This window comes from Candoia aspera, chromosome 6 (genome assembly GCF_035149785.1).
Source record: "Candoia aspera isolate rCanAsp1 chromosome 6, rCanAsp1.hap2, whole genome shotgun sequence".
Taxonomy (NCBI): Eukaryota; Metazoa; Chordata; class Lepidosauria; order Squamata; family Boidae; genus Candoia; species Candoia aspera.
In genome coordinates, this window is record NC_086158.1 from 94605457 (window position 1) to 94627492 (window position 22036).

A 22036-nucleotide genomic window follows, 5' to 3' on the forward strand; every position below is an offset into this window, starting at 1 on the left:
GGGAGATGGCATTTTTCACAAATTTATGTGGAAGGAGCACTTTGATAAAAAGAGGAGGAGGAGAAGAAGAAGAAGGAGAGTCTTAAAGGAAACCCCATCAAAAGTGCTTTCCAAGGTAAAGAATTCAGAAGATAAGTACCATAACAAAGTGTATGAATTGTGACCAGAATATTATTGTTAAGTCCTTATAGGATCAGCACAATAAAGTCCTGCCTAAACTATTAATGTATTAAAACCAAAAGATATATTATTTGCTCTATTTCTCAGTACAGTAGTTTTTAACATACTTAAATTATACTGAATAATGTGAATGACGGGGCAGTTCTATTTTGTTTTTAACTTGGAATGTCAGGGTCAGCCAAGAATTCATTTTTATTTTTAGTTTCACAGTTCACATTTTGCAACAGCAGCGGTTCAAAGAAAATTAGTTTATAAAGGCAGATGAATCACCCAGCAATTTGTTGGTATCTTGGCTTAACAATATGGGAGCTCTGTTAGTGGACCACAGCAATATTTGACTGGTCAGTGTGCCATTGGCAATGTCACCAAGCCACATAATTTGTATTTAAATAGAGTTCTTAACGAAGCACTGAAGAGCATGGAACTTTTCAGGAACCGAGGGAAGAGACTGAGTACACAATTTTATTTTATTTTTATTTATTTTATTTATAAATTTATTCACCACCCATCTCCTCCTCATGGGGGACTCTGGGCAGTTTACAATAAATACAATTTTAATTGATTTTATTCCTCGACAAACCAGGCTAGATAGAGAGGGATATTGAGAACGATATCGTAGCCAGAATGGAGCGAGAGTAAACTTTAATCTTAAATGGAATCAATCCTTATTCATTCCTGACATCACTATCTCCATCAAAGGAGATGAATTAAAGTGCAAGTAGATTCACAATGGTGTTCTGTTGTTTTTTGGTGACTTTGAGTCAGCATTGACTAATCCTTGCAGTTTTATTGGCAAGATTTTTGGAAGTGGCTTGCCATTGTCTTCTTTCAAGGGCTGAGAGAGAAGGACTGGCCCAAAGTCACCCAGCTGTTGGGTGGTGGTGGTTTTCCTGTCTAAGGCAGGACTATGACTTAGTCTTCCGGTTTCTTGCCTGGTGCCCTAAACGTCTACACCAGTGTTTCTCAACCTTAGCAACTTTAAGTTATGTGGACTTCAACTCCCAGAACTTCCCAGCCAGCAAGCTGGGAATGATCTTGCATTCCACCTTCTGGACAAGGCTGTGCTTGCCCTCTGATTTATGATTGGTTTTCTTTCTCAGTGCATAAATGTGATACCTGGTTTCCAAGAGCCTGGTGCTCTTTTGAAAATACTGCCTCATGTCTGAGGCAGTCATTGTTAGGAGAACCTTGCGGTGTCCTGCACAATACATCTTGCAATTCCAGGTGGCACCAGTGTCTCACAACAGTCTGGGACTTTATCTGGTTGTTATCATTCCATTCAGCTCCATTTCCTTTTCTGTTGGTATGTCTTTCCCAACCTTGGCATTTATCTGGTTCCCATTTATCTGGTTTCTGTGTAGATCTGCCTGCCTTTTTATTATTCACGGTTCCTGTTCAAGGACTTCACAAGGAGATACTGTTGGGCTTCCTCAGCCATTTCAGAAAGTTTCCACTCATTCTTTAATTCATACATTAAGAAGGTTGCTGATAGCTTCATGCCCACATTAGCAGAAGTTGCTATAGTATACAAAAGATTTCCTGAAGGATCGACAAGATATAAATCTACCAGCACAGGGTGCCTAAATTTACAACAGAGTGAGGAACATGAGCTTTTTATGGCCAGGGGCGTATTTGGAGAAGGAATATATTCTGCTTCTAGACTTGCAAAGGAAACTTAAGTTGGTTCCAAATAATGAGTTCTATAAAATGTTTCATAATTGAAGCAGATGAGCTCAGTTTAAATGAAATGCTGTCTCAAGTGAAGCATTATCTCTGCAGGTGCTACATAGGCTGCATAAAGATACATTAATAGTAACTAGGGCAAATAAATAAGGGGATTTAAAATTAAGCATATGCTTTTTGTCACCCAAAGCATCAGCCTGTGTCTTCCAGAGTTGTGAATCCATAAATATTTCATGCCTATGCACTTAGTATAACCTTCTTTTTAATGCCAGGCCAAACACCTGGAGCACCTGTTGAAATGCCAAGTTATAATTTTGACAAGTTGCCTTAAACAACTAGGCCTAACAATCAGAAGTAAGAGGAGGTGAAAATAAACCCCCAGACTCACAGTTTTTCTACCCTTGTGGTGGGACAGCTTAGCCAAGAACTTTTAAAAGAAACAGCTGAGTTCCATATGTTCATTACTGTTTCCAAATACAAGAGAATAGCTTTTTTAACATTTTAAAATATGGTAGCATCTTACTAAGGAACGTGTGGACTTTCTGGATGATACAGCAATACAATACAATAATACTGGATTTGGGCTTGCATCCTATCTATCTTCTTAAAATATTCTTAATTTTGCTTTCAACCCCCCACCCCATATTTTGGAAGGCAGAATTAATGTTGCCTAGAAAATTTGCTTTTCTATTTATTTCGTTTTTAGTGCACCCACAAACAAAAGTGGCTATGGGCAGCTCTTCTGATGCTGTTTTCATACAAAATTGCAGGCGTGCTGAAATTGGAGAAGTATATTCTTCAGAAGCATTCCTTTCTACTCCTGATTGGGGGATTGTAAATCCATAGAGTATCTGTGTGAGAACATTGATATGCAGTGTCAGAGGCTGAAGGATTGCATTGGGATCACAAAGATACAGGTTTAAGTCATCATGGGATCACTTTGGGACAATTACTTCTTCCCAGCCCATTCTTCCTTACTAGCTTGTTGTTGTGAAACTAAAATGAAGAGTGACCACCATCTCCTTGATATACACGTAGTCTTCACTACTACCTTGTTCTGGTCCTTAACAACTGGGACCAGAATTTTGGTTGCTAAGTGAAGTGGTCATCAAGCAAATCTGACCTGATTTTAAGACCATTTTTGTGGCAGCTGTTAAGCGAACCATGTGGTTGTTAGCAAATCATGCAGTTCCCCATTGATTTTGCTTGCCAGAAGCTGACCGGGAAGGTTACGAATGGCGATTATATGTTCGTGGGATGCTGCAATGGTCATAAATGCAAACTGGTTGCCAAATGCCAAATCATGACCACGGGGATGCTGCGATGGTTGAAAGTGTGAACACCAGTCGTAAGTCAGTTTTTTCAGCGCCGTCATATGTCCAAACTAAACAAATGGTCATTAAGCGAGGGCTTCCTGTAAAGGCAGTTTCATTTCCTTCTGTTCCTTTCAAGAGAAATGGAGCTGAAGTTTTACTATACCATGCTTATAATTTACTAGATCTACTGGAAGCTAGGTTGATTGGGGATGGGGGAAGATTTGGGCTGAGGTAATTTGGCTGTTGGATCTAATTCCATCACTGCTTGTTGTACATCTTGATTTTTTAAGGGATTTAGCTTGTTTGATCATGGATATTCCCTCATTTTTGGATGAAGGGTGCTCATTTCTCAAATGTCAGAGGCATCTGGAAATCATGAAAATAGCTCCAAGTCAGTGGTGACCTCCAATTCTATTTTTCAGTTACCATAATCTCTAGCCACCATGACCCTGCTAGCTGTGGATTATGGTAGTTGAAGTCCAGTGCATGGGATGGGAAAGTCTCTTACTTCCTCAGTCACCACACCTCTTTCTTCTCTTGCCCCCTTTATGTATCTGGTAAAATGTTTTTCTTGCAGGACTGTACTCTGATACCTGGTGAGATAGACCACGTAGCTTTTGGTTGTAATATTTCTTAGTTTTTAACGTCCCGTGAGGCTTCGTGTCTCTCTGTGTTTGTGGCAAAAAGGTTAATATGGACCACTTCTTTAGAAATGTCACCCTGGCCAGAAAGTGAGCTAATACAGTGAGAATTCTACCCAACAGAATCTGGGTCTCTGTTTTAGGTCTTTTGTAAACAGATTAAACATTCTTGTTTTTGTTTAATAGCCAAATGTAGCTGTTTGCAATCTTTGCTATTAACTGATAACAATGTAAAATATCCATGCACACTTTTGGGGTCTGGATTATGTGATGACTGTTACCAGGCCAGACTAAAGATCTTGACTCTCTAACCATGGCAGGGATCTCCCCAATTTTGAAGCAGTTTTAGGGACTATTTCACAATGGGAAGAACTAGTTCTTAGGATGAGCAGGTAACATTTTGAGCTTTTGACAGCAAATATGTACAATTAATTTTGGGGATGTCAGTGCAGAAACCCAAGAGAGTATTATTGGATGTGAGTTCAGTCTCTGTATCTGATCTCTGGTCAGGAGTTTGGATATTGTATAGGCTATTCCATAGTGTAGGTGATTGCTGTGAATTCTTCAGCTGAGAATTGTTTTGTCTCCTGAGGCTTTCAAGACCTATTTGATCAAGGATGAAGCATATTTTGCCCCCAAAGCAACTGCGGTACTTCCCCTAACTATCCTTGAAATAAACTGAAAACTGGAAGGCAATACTATAGATTATATTTCTGTACCATTTTTTCTTTTTGAGAACCCCAGCTGTAGAAGATACCCTAACTAAACTTTTTGACCTTCTAAATTCTTAAATTTAAAATTCCTTTTTGAAATGGGTAATGAAGAGTTTGCTGATGTTTTCCTTTCCAAATGTTATTAGTTTCTTAAGACTTTTGCCGTTTTTAAAAAAAGCTGGCTGTGATGCTTGTTGGAAATGACAAAATGGCTCATGGAATGAGTTTTGACAGCCCAGTTATAGGGTTAAAAAAAAATCTGTTTTTCCATAAGAAGGATCTCATAGATGTATAAAGTACAAAATATGTCAGCTTTACCATTTTCCCCTATTTTAGACTAGTCAAAAATTTAAATGTAATTCATCATGTCTAAATTGTTAGGATATTAGGCATTGCCTTTATTTGCCTTCCAGATGGCTGGTTGCTTTGTAGTTCTAACCAAGTGTATTTTTTCTTTTAATATTAGGCTTTTCCTTTATTTTGCTGACTCAGATCATGGATTTTCAAGAAGAGCAAGGAAGAAGGATAAATGTTGGATGAAAATATCTTGCAGACTCTCCAGTTCTGCTGAGATGCTAATTTCTTTTTTGGCAGCGCATCGATGGAGGAGCTTACAAAAACTCCAATGGCAATAAGAATGTCGACATTTCCAGAAGTTTTTCCTTTATTTTTTAATACAAGTTGATGATAAACTTGAGGTTGTCACGTTGGAAAACAAAGGCCAAATGACTTTCTGGTAACATCAAGCTTCTCTATTTAGGCAAACAGCCCTTATTTAACAAGAGCTGTATTTATCAATCGGATTGCAACTGCTTGCAGGAATGGAAGTCGTAATAATTTGGGGATTTAGGCTTGGCCTGGAGACTCATTGCTTGAGCAAGACAGCTGTTGAAATGTTCTCCTTACATGAATGGCTGTAACCATTGAGAGTGATCTTGATTTGTCTTCAAAACTATGGCTCCCTTCAGATAACAAGGTATGACCTGCACATATCAGCTTTGTTTATTGATTTGGAATTTAACTACAGTACTCTAAGAATGCCCAGAAGAGGGTTAATGTTTCAAGCCAGAAGTCGATGGCTCTTTGTTGGCCTCGCTCTGCTGCTGAGTCTATTACTGATCATGTACCTTCTTGAGTGCGCGCCCCCAACCGAAGGCAATAGATCACTTCCTGGCATTGGAGGGGATCATTTTGGTAAGGAGCATTACCAAGCCCTTTTGCAAGAGCAGGAAGAGCACTACCAAAACAGGGCTGCAAGCCTCAAGCGTCAAATTGCCCAGTTAAAGCTGGAGCTTCAGGAGATGAATGAGAAATTGAAGCTGTTGCAGGAAAAGAAGAATCCCAAAGTCCAGAGCATGGGCTCCCCGGGCGTCAAAGAACAGACCTCCAATGATTTGCTAGAATACCTGCATTCCCAAATAGACAAAGCCGAAGTGAGCGTTGGGGCCAAGCTACCCAGCGAGTATGCAGCGATTCCTTTTGAGAGCTTCACTTCCATGAAAGTGTTCCAGTTGGAAATGGGGCTCACCCGCCACCCCGAGGAGAAGCCTGTCAGAAAAGATAAGCGAGATGAGTTGGTGGAAGTAATTGAGGCTGGCCTGGAGGTAATCAATAATCCCGATGAAGAAGGTCAAGACGAAGAAGACGGAGTCAAGGACCGGCAGCTTTACAGTGAAAACGATTTCGTAGAAGGTACTCCATAGACTTGGAATTAGAGTTGGCAGCAAGGCATTCTATGCAAATAAAGTAGGAGAGTATATGAAACAAAAGACTTAGGTGTTTACTTGCTAGAAGCAGTTTGATTAGAATCTAATGCTAAAAATGTTTAACTAGTTAGCTGTTGGGGTCAAGCTGAGAAACAAGATAATACAGGTGTGTTCGTAAGTAGAGGTGTATGAATGAGCGTGCTCAGCTTTAACATGTGTGACAGAACTCACAAACAGCTTGATGATGGATACTGTTTTGCAGCCCAGTATTAATCCTTAAATCCTCACCTATCTTAAAGACTAAGCCAGCTTCAGATATAGATATTTCTGAAGCTTTCCTTTCTGATAATTCAAGTCAGCATTATCAAAAAGGAAAGCTTACAATCACTTGCAATTTTTACTCCATCTCTGAGAATTGAAGGAATTACTGAGAACTATACATAACATAATATAATATACAGTATATATAATATAATAATGAGCCTCGTGTGGTGCAGAGTGGTAGGTGGCAGTATTGCAACTGAAACTCTCCCCATGTCAGGGTCAGTCTCGCTTCGCAATAAGACACAGACTCACTTAATGGGTATTAAGGATTTCTGGTTTATTGGAATGGTGGCTGACAGAACGAAAAATGGGAACGGGGTGTGTGGTGTGGAGGTGCCCATTTTATACCCTCTTTTAGGGCCCCGGGCTCCTCCACCCTCTGTTGTCCCAATCCCTCTTGATGGGATCCTTGATAGCTGCGTGGGTGTTTTCCCGGTGTCTCCTCTTGTCCTCTTGATTCTGGTGTGTCCTCCAAGGCACCAGGTGCGGCTTATCTCTGCTCATCTGATGTCCTTCTTTTCAGCTGTATATGGGTCCATGGGTGTGGGTGCTTTGGGTGCTTGCTTTAATCCCTGGTTTAATTATCTTCTTCCTCTATTCCTTGATGATCATGATCTACGTTGTGAGGCTCTTTGTGCCTTGCAACGAGGTCATGACACCCCACGCCCCGAGTTAGATCCCAGCGGAAGCTGGATTCTCGGGTGGCTGGCTCAGCCTTCCATCCTTCCGAGGTTGGTAGAATGAGCACCCAGCTTGCTGGGGAAGGTGATGACTGGGGAAGGCAATAGCAAACCACCCCGCTCTATAGTCTGCCAAGAAAACGGCGTGAAAGTGGCATCACCCCAAGGGTCAGACATGACTCGCTGCTTGCACAGGGGACCTTTCACCTTTCACATACATAACAAACCCTCAAAAGCATGAGATTTTGTAGCAATCTTTTAAAAGAAAATGTATTATGTTAATGAAATCATATGACATTGAGTGCGACCTGGAATAGTAGCAGATACTCCTGATTCATGCTTTTTTTTTTTTTTTGGCCATCTAAATTATTGTGACTTGCCTGCCATGTGTGGTTCCACTATAGCTCTGCCTAAGATTTGAAAGTCAGATGAGCTATCAACTATTCAGTAGATCCCAATACATGGCTCCTGGGATGTCTGTCAGTGGGACCATTAACTACCTGTTTAATAACTAATCTTGTTCAATATCTGTTCTAGGAATCTTAAGCTAGGTGTATCTTGAGGTGCAGGTCTTAAATATTTCTTACTGAGTCTACTTTATGACCCACCAGAGTTTATACTCTGATCTTCTCCCTCTGTACTTCCAGTTCATTAGCTGGGTCCCAGACAGTGACTCACGTCAATAGTCAGCGAATTCCAATGTAATGTTTTTAAGTCATTGGAGACACATGCTAGTGATCATAAATTGGATATTCTTAGCTTTCTTTGTCATTTTGAAGCTAAGATAGAATATGCCTTAAAAGAAGAAAACTCTGCAAGAACAGTACTTGAGTGATACATGAAACAGCCTAACCCTTTCAGTTATTTTTTTCTGGGTTCTGAGAAGCTTATCATGGTAGCTACACTTGATTGCTAGATCTCCAGGCAGCAGAACTGAGGGATTCTCTTCCGGATGTCACATCCTAGGTTCCAAAACACACCCATATAACATGACTTCATTGACTTATTTAAAATGTTTATGTTGGAGATTGCATTGAGCCATTTCCAAGATGTGATCTCAGTGGTAACACATCCTCCTAATCTCTGCAGTCATAAATATCTGCAGATTTGTAGTTATTTAAGATGCTGATGGATATTCTTCTCCTCTCTGGATGCCAATCCTCTGCATTACAGCATTTTCATACATGTGGTGCATTCCTGAATACCCATGACACATCTGCTGTGTTCTGTGCTTTGCCTCCTAATGTAATTTCCCAGAACAAAAAGCCTTAAACTGAAAACTAGCCAAGGCCAGATGTCTTCAGACTTGGAGCTCAGGTAGCATTGAATCATTCTGCAATCCTTACAGGAAAACCGTTCAGGCAGTAAATTCTTAGAACACATTTGTAACTTGCCACTTCCTTTTGCAAACCCTGAGTTTCCTTACTTTGTCGGCTTTAGTGCAGTGAAGAAATGCCAGTGTTTAAACCGTTTTGGTCAGTTTGTTTGAGATTTTTCATTAGAATGAAGCAACTGGGACAACTGGTGACTGTGTCTTCTCCTTTTTAGATTTCAGTAGGATGAGGGGATTAGCTTTTTGTAATTTAGTTGGAACACCGCTGGCTTGTTTTGGGAAATGGGAAATCCCCCCCCCATCATATTTAGATACTATATTAGAATTTCTTGATGAAGTAACTATTTTTGACCAATCTGTTGTTTATTTTAATGCCAATTCCAATTGTTTAAACATTACGAATGGTGTACATCATGCTAAAAAGCCCAATAACCCCAACCAAAGATTGGCTTCAGATTTTCAAGTCTTCAAAGGATTTGAGTTGCTTTGAATTCATTGCTTAAATAAGTTCTCTTAAGCTTTAATTATAGAACACTTAATCTGATGAGATAAAGCCATGCACTGCAAGCAGAGATTGAATTTTAAATTCTTTGTGCTTGGACTGCAGGCATTGTCTGGGTAGCAGTAGTGGCACTTTGCCTGGTAATAAGATACGGCCCATGTTGGCTTGTTTTGCGTCCCTCAAAAAATACAGCAAGGCCCAAGACTGGAGAAAGTTTGGCCTTAATGTAGCAGGATTCCAGTAAGGAAGGAATTGATATGGATTCTCCATTCACCCCAACGCTTACCCTCAAAACCTGCTCAGCAGTTTATAAATAGATGTTTGGGGAAAGAACTGCAGTCACCCAAGTGCTAAAGAAATTAGAATGCCCCATTCCTCTTAAGAAGTTAACTGGTATTAGGGCTGTGGTTAACTTGGCCATATCCCCAAATATCAGGAAATCATAACCATTTGGGGAAAGAATGAGTCTCTTCTTAATTTAGGTGTTTTTTTTTAATTGCTATTTTCTCTTGCATCCTAACTAACGTTTTTATTTACCTTGTTGCTGTTTTTGAGGGCTTGTCTGAATAGAATAAAACAAAAGAAATGATTGTGAGGTTAAAACCTGATAAATTATAAAGAAGGAACAGAACAAGGATCTGATAAGCAGTGGAAAGACATTACCTATCGCAGTAATGTAGCCATAGCTTTGCTCAATCTTCTGCCCACTATACGTGCTAGATGACAAATTCCATAATCCCAAGCCAGCGTGCCTAGTTGGTAGGATTTTCCCCATGCCAAGGTTAACATCAGTTACGCCCTGCAGTGGGAATTATTTGAAGACTGTGTGTTCCTCTTATTAAACAAAAAAATATCTGGAAAAAAATCAGCAGGAATCACCGCGAACTTATTGTTGTCCTTCGGATTCAACGTGTGTAAATATGTAGATAATGAAACTAACAGAATTTTAAAAGACACCTTAAGTTTTGCTTTCCTTTGTGTATTTAAGTCATGTATACATCTTATGTTTTTAGTATTGTTTTTGTTGTTTAAATGTCATTCATCGTTTTCAATCGTGGTTCTGCCAGTTCCTCCTCTAACTTTTTGTCATATTGGGCCATCAACCTATCTGGGCCCGGCACCTTTACAATTTTGATTTTTTTATTGCTTCTTTGATTTCTCAAAGTGTTACAGCTTTACTTACTATTCGTCCACATTCTTCGATGAAGACTTTAAGGCAGGTTTTCAGATTTTGCGTCCATTTTATATTTAGAATATAATTCCTAAAAAAATTCTGCAAGGTCTTCTGTTGTTTCCAGTCTTGTATGTAACAGTTCATCCCCTTTCTCTGTCACTGTTACCATAATTCTCTCTTTTCTGATTCGATATGCCCAGAGTTTTCCTCCTTTATTTGCATTCTCAGAATGGTTTCGTCTGACACATTTTGTCGTCTTTTGCAGTTCTTCAGTTTTCAATAAGTCTACCTGTTGTTTGGCTTTCTTAGTGCTTGTTGCCTTGGGTTGCTTTTGTGAATCTGATCTATTACCTTTAATTCTTTTCTTCCAGTTGTGATTCCTATCTTCTGTGCTCTTTTTTCTGGTTCACAGCAAGTCTTAGGAGAATTCCTCTCATGTAAGCTTTACTTGTCTTCCATACAGTTCCCTGGAGGCATATTTATTTTAAAGAAACATTTTAATTCTTCACCTTTCTGTAATAGGCCTTCTTGAGGTAGTAGCATGTCATTCATCCTCCATCCGAAGGGCAATTTTTCTCCTTGAAACCATGATATTAGAATTGAGTGGTGGTCTCCATATGTCACTGGACAAATCTGCACCTCCCTAATGTATGGTATAAAAGACTTTGAGACACGACACATGTCAATACTTGAGTACATTTGGGGTCTAGCTGGGAAAAATCTGTAATCGCTTGCTTTTGGGTTTTTTTAGTCTCAAAGCATCTTTAAAAGCCAGTTTGTCCATATCCCAGAAGACTTTCCAGGGAACTTTCCTTCTTTGAATTTAGCACACCATGTCTCTAATGATGATTATTCCTCCATCTGCAGTTGATAAGAGCATGTGAAAGAATCCTTCATAAAATTGTTCCTTGAAACTTTTGCCTTGAATATGCTCAGAAGCTGTACGTGTTTCCAAAAAATACTCTGCAGCCATTTGGTTCACTGCAGAGCTTTTGGCAGCCTTTGTGACAGTGATTACATTTAAATTCTTGAGCCTAAAACAATCTCAGCTTATCTCAAAATCCTTAGGGTCCATAGCTGGTCTTAAACTCATTCTGGCTCTACTGCCCGTTCTGTACTCATTTTCCCAGTTGAACTCTGTTGTTAAGAAGATGAATGAGGACCATTATAAATTGCATCTTTTAAAAAATGCACAGAAGTACTGTTTCTGTCTAGGCTCAGGGTTAGATTTGATCTCCGCCCTATATTTTCTTAGACTTCATGGTGTGCATGAGTGGTAATGTTAATTTAGTAATTCAGTATATTTTGCTTTAAGCTCCATGCCCTCCCCAGCTCAACGTCTCCTATCATATTTTTCTACAAACTTGGCCAGCTATCCTGCAGCCTGTGGATCTAAAATCTATATGGTGTTTCCTTGCACTTAAGAGACTATCTAAGATTTTGCCCATGTACACACAGCCTGCAAATGTATTGGTATCCATCAGGCTCCCTGGGCCAAGTATGCTAGTGAGAAGCTGGCCTTTTTCAGGGGTACTGCTGTTCAACTTCCCTCCTCAACATGTCAATTTCTGTGATGTCTTCAACACAGACATACACAGAGAGAGCTGTGATAAAGGCTACCATCAGCTCTGACTTCAGCCATAGGCTCCTCCTCCTCCTCCTCCTCCATAGATAGACCTACCCATCAAATGGAAACCAATATATCCTTGAAATTTATTATAAATGAGTGGTCTAAAACAGCTGTTCTGTTTATTGCATTTGTTGCTTTATCCATTTCACTTGCCTATAAGCTAAAAGATAATATTGGACAGCTAGCCTTGGACAAATATTACAGCTGTTAAACCTGCAAATTCAAGAGGGAAACAGAACTGTATATTTCTAAACACATACAGTTTTCTTCCTCTGTACAAATTGTTTATGGCTTTATGTAGGTATGTTTGTGGATTTGGTGAACTGATCTTGATGTATTCAAGAGGAAAAAAACAATCTGAAAACTGAATCATCTGTGTATTTCTGTACACGTTATACTATGTAAGAAAGAATCGGATTGGTATGGTTTGAATGGGTTTTCCCAGTAAGTAGTATGTAGTCTAAACATCCATTGTGGAAGAACATACAAACTCCACTGTTATATCAGAAAATATGCATATCACAGAGCTGTAACAGAACACACTTTAGCTTGTTTAGTGATTTGGTTTGATTTTGCCAATGCCACCAGAAATAGTTGAATCGTTATCTAGAAATGATTATTAATTAGCAACTACAGTGTTCTTCTCATGGTCATAAGGCAAGACTATAAGGTGAAAAGGGAAAAAACTGTTTTTTTCAAAAAACCCATTATTTCCTTTTTAAAAATTTGCTGTATCCATAAGGTTTTTGGATTTGGGTCAAGAAGGTTAGCCTGCCAACTGTACTGAGAGCAGAAACAACATCTTCGTCCTGTTCAGCCAAAGAAGGCTATAGCCGACTCTAAGGAGAACCTGGTGGTGGACATGAGATGATGTGAAGCCTCAATGGGTAGTCCATCTGATCTGTCAAAAGCTAGATTAAAATGACAGAGTTGGGATGGATTCCTCAATGACCTTTGGCTCCATACTCATGGCTGGCTTATTTTTCCCAGATATCTTCTTGATATATATAAAAAGCAAGAGGCAAAAATCTGGAGGTGATTGTTTGGAAACATCTGTCCTAAGTTGTATGCAACTCCTCCCAATGCATTACCCTCCCCACCGCCAATCCATTTTATTATTGTCATGTTCACTGTTTCAATGTGCACTGTACATCGTAACGTTTCACATGCCATGGCGCTGATGCGCGTTTCTGTTTGGGAGGGAGCTGCTGTGAGACCTTGTACCAAGCTCTGTATCTATGTTCATTTCAATGGAATGTGTTTGGGTTATGTTCTCTGCTCAAGGACTTTTCCCGCAGACCATCAGAAGCCGTTAGGAGCACCTGGGATTGTGAGCTTGGGCAGATTCTACGGGGGGAGGGAACTCGTTTGTACCGAGGGTTTTTAGTTTGCATTTGGCGCGCTTTTATCATTCTCAGCTTTCTTTGTGATCCTGCATACTATTCTTTAATAAATCAGATATCTTTGCATTCCTGCTCATGAGTCTGAGAGTGTTTTAGAATAGGCATTCATTACAATTACTTCATTTAGAAAAATATTTAACTCTAAAGGCTCAGCTTCAACTGCATGTGCAACGTGTCAGCAAAGGTCTCTGTCAGATCTGCCATGTCATCCTCAGGGCCATTGAAAGAGTATTATGTACTTCCTGCATTGAATATTTTTTGAGCCTGGTTTACAGGAAATTTATTTGATTTCTATAATGTTTAAGTAGATGGTGTTTGGAGGAAGTACAGGCTTGTGTAATGGGCTGTGACAGTTTGTTGCTAATGATTACACAACATAACCTTCGTTAGTGCCTGAATTCGCAGTGCCTTGCAGATTACATTGAAGAAATACTAGTTACCTAAAGAATAAGCCTCTGTATGTATGGTGAAATTGATTGTAAGTCATGTTTTGTTGTGCAATAACATGAAATCAGTTATTTTTTAACAAGCCCCTATTTTTTTATGTGTTCCCCCTAAAGGCAAATGGCTGTTGCTTTCTCCCTCTTCTCACTGAATGAATTCCATGCCACAAGCATCACTTAACTCAGTGTTTTTCAACCTTGGCAACTTTAAGATGGGTGTACTTCAACTCCCAGAATTCCCCATGCTGGCTGGGGAATTCTGGGAATTGAAGTACACCCATCTTAAAGTTGCCAAGGTTGAAAAACACTGAGTTAAATTATGGCAATTGCAGTCCCCCCCCCCCCCAAACAGATACCAGAAACCAACATTCCAGTTAGACCATACATGACCTGCTAACTTTTTAAAAATTGTTTGCTAATCTAGATGATGCAGTGGTGTCTATAGAATTTTATAAACTTATTTGTAGAAATGTTGCTTTTGGTTGTAAGAATTAATTTGCAATTTGAGACAAGTTGCCATCTCTGCTTCTCTAAAAATTATCAATAAAATGACCTAATGAAAAAATGTGCCAGATCGTATCATTTTGAATCTTCCTTCCCATGCTGTATTTCTGCACACCAGAATTTACAGTAGGTGACTTAGGTAACATTTTGAGGACAGGAGAAATCCTTCCGTTAATATTCATGCTGCAAGAATGTCTAGTAAGCTGCTCTGTAGAGACAGATCCCACCTACTTCTGGCTTGCAGCAAGATTTGACACGGAACTTTACCCAATTTGGTAAAGTCCTTGAAACAGATGGACTCCTGTATGTATGGATGATGTATTTCTTCTGCTACCTGCCTTTGGTTCCAGTTTCATTTCCTGGTGTTTTGAGACAGTTTTTAAAATATGTACCTGGCTGGATTCTAATCTAAGTCTTTATGTATTCCAGGTTTAATGTATGAATGCCTGGGTTGATATGTCATGCTAAACTGTGAATGTTTAAACCATGGTTGGTTTGTTATTGAGTGGATTCATGCATAGTGCTGAGCCAAAAGCAAACTTCCTTAGGACTTAGCACGCTGCATTGTATGCACCAAGATACGTTTACCAGTTCCCAGACTTTTGCCCCTGCCTGTAAAACCTATGCCTGAATCAATTCGTTTGAATTCTTCCTAAGGTTATTACCGCACGGAGAGAGACAAAGGGTCCCAGTATGAATTATTCTACAAGAAAGCAGACGAAATGGAATACAGACATGTTACACTGTTTCGTCCATTTGGTCCTCTCATGAAAGTGAAGACAGAGACTGTTGATATCTCCCGGTCAGTAATAAATATCATTGTTCCCCTCGCAGGAAGGACAGAAGTGTTTGCACAATTCATGCAAAATTTCAGGTGAGTACATCTCAAACCTATCCATAGAGGGGAAGAAAAAGCACGGGAAAAAAAAGTCCAGCCATTTCAATTTCAGATATTTAGGCCTTTAATTATAGAAAGCAGAGTAGCAGTATCGTGATGGGTTTGGGGAATGAAATGCAAGACATGAGTATCAGTAGGCAGCACAAATTGTGTTTTCCTATTTGGTAATTCTGAATGCAAAAACACTTTGTTGAGAAACCCTTTGTTAGTCTACTCCAGCCTTCCTCAACCTTCTGACACTGGAGGAACCCTTGAAATATTTTTCAGGCCTCGGGGAACCCCTGCATGTTCAGGCTCAAATATAGGCTAGAAGTTACAAAATCATATTTGTTTCATGTGTAGACCTGTATATATGCATTCACAGTGTTCTTAAACTGAAAATAAAGAATGAAAGTTACCTCTTTAACCGGAAGTTGCCCAAATTTGAAATAAGTTTTTTAAAAAATCATGATTTCCCAGGGAACCCCTAGTGACCTCTCGCAGAACCCTAGGGTGCCACGGAACCCTGGTTGAGAAACCTTGGTCTACTCCATCAACAGAGACTGGATACTGTCATTTAGTATGATAATGGATTAGATCTTGTATACAGTTTCATAGAAAGCTGCAGGTTTCAGAGGAAAATCAAAGGAAAAAGATTGAACAAATGACATAGCTTGAGATAAAAGGAACAAAAGTAGAATATAAATACAAATACTACAGTGCTGAAGAAAAACAACCCTCAAACACTTGAAAGCCTATTTGTTTTTCAACTATGAAATACTAACACAGAGTAAATTAACTTGTAGAAAGAATATTGAAAATACTAAAATGCTAAATTATTGAGATGCTAAAACAACCACTAAGCTGTTACTAAAAATATGAGCTGGTTAATCTGTCAGTAAGTTGCTTCAGCCAGTGTCAACTACTTGACGTTTCATAATAACATAAAAGCCAATAATTATTCTCTGACTAAGACGTCATGCTCCTCCATGGAACAATCCTGTGGGTTTCTTATAATACCAAGCTGTCTTTTGCTACTTGCTTTTTGATTTCAAATCTGTATCTGCAAGTAAATAACTTACATAGAAATCCTTCGGAGCAGCTGAAATGCCTTGTATTCTGCAAAATTTGGCAGTGCAAGAGAACATGGATCATCAGCCCAGGGGTGGCATCTTCATTAAGCAGAATAGTCTTACAGCTTCTCTCAAGGGTAGCTGAAGCAAGAATGTTAAAATGTGCAAGGGTGACTACAAGGCATTTCAGGAGGATGAGTTGTTTAAGGCATTGGTTGCTTGGGGGTTTTATAACCAGCTCCTGACTGCTGCTTGCAGAGATTCTGTCCTGTGTGTTAATAGTTGTGAATCTCTGCTCCAGCATCAATCTTGCATGGTCAGATCCCATGCCTAGCAATGAAAGATCCCTCACTGCAGCCTTCTGATCTTGTTTCTCAAGAGTGAGGAAAGATCTACCAATGTTAGTAGGGCCAGGCTTTGAGGTCAGAATTCAAGTTTGACTGTACTATCTGAACTGAACTATCCTCATCCAGGCCTTTGTTCAGCCTTTTTAAGCCTAAGCAGAGTGTGGTGTGGGATGTAATACACCACTTGGAACACTTTCCTCCACTACTTGGACTGAAAAGTCTAAGGCAGAGAGGTCTTACTTCTTAACCCATCCAGAGTATGCTAAGTAAGCAGTGTGAAATAAATAAAAATAAATTAATCCTAATTCCACTCAGCTGGAATATACCACATTCCCCTTGAATGGAAAAAAGAATACATGGCTGTTACAGGCTACACATACAGAATGAATCTTCTCTTTCCCAGTTGATTGGAAGTTCATCCCTAAATAAGTCCCTGCTCAAATCTGTCCATTTATGCAATTCAGGTTCTGAGTCTTTTTGAAAACACCACGCCTTGTCTTTTGTTGGAGTTTAGCTATAGATCAGTGTTTTTCCAATGTGGCAACTTTAGGATGGGTGGACTCCAACTCCCAGAACTCACCAGCCAGCATGGGAATTCGGGGAATCGAAGTCCACACATCCTAAAGTTGCCACATTGGAAAAACACTGATCTATAGATGCTGTATGTTGTAGAAGAAAGGTATGTTCATAATCTCCTCTATTTTCCTGCCAGTGATAGTAGTAAATTTTCTGTATCTTCTAGATATAATAGCACTATTGTACATCTGCATGCAATATTCAGTGAATGACATTCTGATTGTGATAAATTAGTGACCATGAAATGTATGTAAAAATTAAATAATAATGGGGCAATAATACAGCCTTGTTCAACTCTCCTTCTGGTAAAAAAACAAATCCAGGAGCTGACTTGCTGCATTATACTTTATCCTAAGAGAAACCTTCCTATCCTACATTTTGTAGATAAGGGTAAGGAGCTGACAATCATGTGTTTATGTTTTTCCCATCATTGAGGGATGCCACAGAATGCCTGCTAAGAATTTAATGCAGAGCATAAGGTAGAACTTGATTTTGCTCTATCGTTCTCCCCCAAATTACTCAGCCAAAATCCCTGCTCTGCTGCAAGAATATTTTTCTCACTCCATCTGATCTTGAAGTTTCCAAGATACGTTGCTTTGATATCATTGACTAATGATACTTAATAAATTAATTGGCCAATAATTGTCAGGAAGACCTTTCATTGAAGAGTGGACACAATTATGGCCATCCCCACCCTTTTAAGAAATCTAGCTGTTTTATGTAAGTCCATCCATAACGAAGCCAAAATTGGTAGTTCGGATGGTTTTCAGTCAGCCCTAGTGAGATAAGATTAGTAAGAGACTTCTGACTCTGAGACCTGTGGCCAGTGCAGGAGATATGCAGATTACCAACTCACTACAAACTCTTCTTTTCTGCCTCCAGGGACGTGTGCATTAATCAAGACAAGCGGATTCATCTTACTGTGGTCTATTTTGGACATGAGGGGCTTTCTGAAGTCAAAAGCATCTTAGAATCAGTTGCTAGGTGAGTTTCAAGAAGTAACGCAGTCATTATTATATGAAGCAAACAAAAAATGCAAAGCGGTTTGTATCAAAGTGGTAATGAAGTTCTTTTGAGGTCAGGAAAAGATTTGTTATATGGTTTAGCTTCATTGTAGGGAGAAAGTTACTTACATGTTTATTTTGAAAATACTAGGGCTGTCTGGATCTTTGAAAGAGGGCTATTTGCTTCTCTGATAGAAGACAACATAGTCCCAGTTTCTAAACCAGATGCATTGCTTTATTGGCTAATTGGCTTTTGCAAAGGGCACACACAGATCTCTTGATACCAGAGTAAAACCCCTCAGGGGAGATCAGTTCTGCCTGCGCTCTTGATTGAGGTCCTTCTGCACATAGAGGGAGTTCAATGTGCTTTCTTTGAGTAATGCATCTTGTCAGCATGAATCCTGGTGGATCCATAAAGGCTTTGTAGAACAGAACTGAAGGCAGCAAACCACAGAAAAACCATTCCATGTCATTGCAGAAGACTAAACATAATTTTCGTTAAACACAGGTAAAGATAAAGATAAACTGAGCTTGATCTCATGGCTTCATGGACACAGCAGACATCTCAAAGAACCCAATCCCAACAAAAGCATAAAGCATCAACTCTACCTAGCCATCAGCCATCATTTTATGCTTCCTCAAATAATAATTTTGTTTCTACCCACAAGTGAAACTCTTATCAGTGATGGAGGGTGATTAGGTAGTTCAAGAAATCCTGTTTCTCAAAGTCTTTCATGGAACAATGAGCAGCAGGTAAACCATAATCTGGGATATCCAACATTATTTTGGACTAGAGTACATAGAAAGGGATGTAAACGAGAGTATAACACCAATGGATGACTTACAATATCTGGTCCTTGTGGGCATTACATTGAAAAATGTCTGTGTATATGTTAATTTTCCACCATTCTTGGTTTGCTGTCTTTAGAATCTGTTGCGTGTTGGCTCTATGAGCACTACACAAGTTGGTTCAAAGGTACCATGTTATGCGTGCTCATTATGGCAAAGTTCTCTTCCATTTACAAGTATGTTTGACTGGTTGTTATTCTCAGTTCTGCCAATTAAGTATTTGAACAGGGGACGAATTTGTTATCTGCCAGTGGTTCTGTGTAGAAAAGTTGTCTATCTGAATAGACTTGGGGGAAACAGCATTAGCTTCCCTGATTACTCACAGGTAAGTAAGTAAGCTTACATGTAAGTTTAATAATGAGCATATTTTCATAGCTTCTCATGAAAATAAATGATTCCAAATGGTTGTTGCCTTTTCATAATATAATACGTGAGACCAGGGTATCTGCAGGGAAGTCAGAATCTGCATGATGGCAGGCACAGTGTTGCAAGCAAAGCCCCACCCCTTTTGTATGTGTGTGACATGTACATACAAGTTGCATGTACATGTACCTGTGCATACAAGTTGCAACGCTGTGCTCGCCGTCTTGCAGCTTTTGACAGACACCTGTGAATGCCACTGAGTGTTAAGCAAGTTACATGGAAATCTCTGCTTGTGAAGAAGGACTTGGAGCATCTAAATAGGAAATTCTAGAGGTGCATTGTATCCATGAAGAACACTGTAGTGTGGCATGTAGTAATCCTTGCTCCATACGGAACCCAACATGGAGTTTCTCTGCAGTAACAATGTCTATACGTGTGAAATGGAGCTTGGCTGAATAACTGGTCTTCAGGAAATTGAAGAATTTGAAACGTCCCCAACTCTTGATTTTTTCCCCCTTACTCCTCTTTGTTAGAGAGGCTGACTTCCATAATTACACTCTGGTTTCTTTGAATGAGGAATTCAATCGTGGTCAAGGACTGGATGTGGGTGCCAGAGCCTGGGAAAAAGGGGAAGTCCTGATGTTCTTCTGTGATGTGGATATTTATTTCACAGCTGAATTCTTGAATAGCTGCCGCCTGAACACTGAGCCAGGTAGGTTTATATTCCATCCTGAAGAGAGCAGAGAAGGGGTAGGACAATATGGTCCCTGTTGGCATCCTTTTGATAATGCCTGACTCCCTTGGCACCTACCTGCCAGGCTTCTTAGCCACATAATAAAATAAGGATAATAATAGAAAGGTAATCTGCTGCAAATCAACAGCCTTTAGCATCCTCTTAATTTACAAGATTTCCTCTGGACACTCAGGTCCCTTGTGGCCTCTGAGGAAGTGAAACAGTTCCACATGTGCGTGCTTTGAGGAGGGGTGCTTCAATCGCACTAAAACCTCTCCAAGCGTTTTAGTGGGTTATGGAGCAGCAGGGAGGAACCTGCTCAGTTTTCATTGTAGAATATGGCTATTTTGTGAATGAGCATACTGACAGTGGTAGCCATTTTGTAAATGGTCAAGAGGCCACTCTGTAATGCCCATATCCCTCAGTCAGGGCATTATGCAAGCCTGCCTTGAAGTGGTTTGAGATTATGAGAATGATGGTGGTTTGGCTTCAGCTGGACCGTGTCCTCTGTTTTCAGTCTTGGGAGCTATTATTTTGCTCTTTTAATCCTATGTTAGCTGCCCAGAGTTGCAGTTGTTCATTGGGGGTGTGTGTTGTGAATCACATTAGTAAGTAAGTAAATAAGTAAATTGGATGCAAGTACCCCTCCCATCCTCTCAAAATGTACCTGTGAACCCAAAAAACTGGCCTTACCTTTGTAGCTGATGCTTCTAAAAAGTGGGGCTGCAAGTCCCACTAATTGCAAAATTATCCCCATCCTATCTTCCCTTCACTCATTTTAGGGGATTCCTCTTTTCCCAGTATGCAGAAATTTTGTACCGGAGAGGACTTCTTTGGATCCCCTCCTGCCTTGTAAATTTTCTTGAGGCATTTCACTCTCATGGTCTCTTCTGTCCTGGTAGGGCCATCTGTCTTGTGAGGTGATCTGTCACAAACTGCTGAATTAGTCCTTCTAACACTGTTGCCCATGTCCAAGCTAGACATGTAGAAAAACTGTGTCTGAATTACTTGGGGATGGGGTTAAGACAGTGGTTTACATTTAATGTATTATATTTATATACTGTAGAGGATTTCCTTTGAGGATCCTACTCATTTTATATCCTGAACATTGCATGAATAAACATGATCACAGACCAGTGTCAGAGATTCATGGCTTTTCTTAAGATGACAATAACAAAACTAAATATAAAATGATATAAAAGCAGTATAAACCACTGATTTCTATCTTCCTACCCTTTCTGCTCCTCTTTGGGATATCACAAGCTGCCAAACAGAATTTGGCTGCCTGCCTTGTAATTTTGCAGTCTTGCAAGTAAGCTGTTTGTATAAAAGTGCGCAGAACACCTGGACATGTTTATATTAAGGGGCTATTATGGTATTACACATTTCCCTTTGGAAAGAAAATGTGATCCAATGTTTCTGTCATACCTTTCCCACAGCTCTACCATCTTTCATGGAGCAGAGTATTTGTATATCTACCCTATTATTCCTAAAACTATCATGGAACCGGGGTCAAACTGAGTTTCACAGCTAAGCTGGGACTGTTGTTCCACAAAAAAAGGCTAGACATTTCAAACTGGACCTCTTCAGTCCTAGATTGCTACTCTCAGTATCTGTGTTAAATGATTAGATGCAAGTCATTTTATGGTGGCAAAATTTTAGCCTTCAGAAGGACCTTGCAGGAAGAGATAACATGGGGCATCATCAGCTTTTTGACCTCTTTGGAAAGGATTGCTTACAAACTTCTTCATACACGAAGTCTTTGAGGACAGCTTTTGAACATCAGGGTGGCTTAATCCACAAGTTACCTGATGATGTTCTTCCATGCCTGAAGATCATAGTGGACTCTTCACATAGGACCTGTCTGCAGTGTCCCTCTTTGGCTATTGTACAACTTAAGGTCTTTACGTATTACTGTTTCATGCAATGTTCGGGAAATGGTTTAATGATTAATTTTAAAAAAGGAGACATGTGGCTGTCTT

At 39.7% G+C, this 22036-nt stretch overlaps 1 protein-coding gene across 4 annotated transcripts in view; it reads left to right on the forward strand.

The window, feature by feature from the left end:
- Nucleotides 1-22036, forward strand: part of CSGALNACT2 (chondroitin sulfate N-acetylgalactosaminyltransferase 2) — a 41493-nt gene that overhangs the window by 14487 nt on the left and 4970 nt on the right. For all 4 annotated transcript variants that reach the window (XM_063307706.1, XM_063307710.1, XM_063307711.1 and 1 more), the window contains 4 exons: nt 5000-6225; nt 14890-15106; nt 17988-18089; nt 19855-20033. In XM_063307706.1, coding sequence (XP_063163776.1) covers nt 5571-6225; nt 14890-15106; nt 17988-18089; nt 19855-20033 — 1153 coding nt within the window. In that variant the 5' untranslated portion in view covers nt 5000-5570. The remainder of the gene's footprint in view (nt 1-4999; nt 6226-14889; nt 15107-17987; nt 18090-19854; nt 20034-22036) is intronic.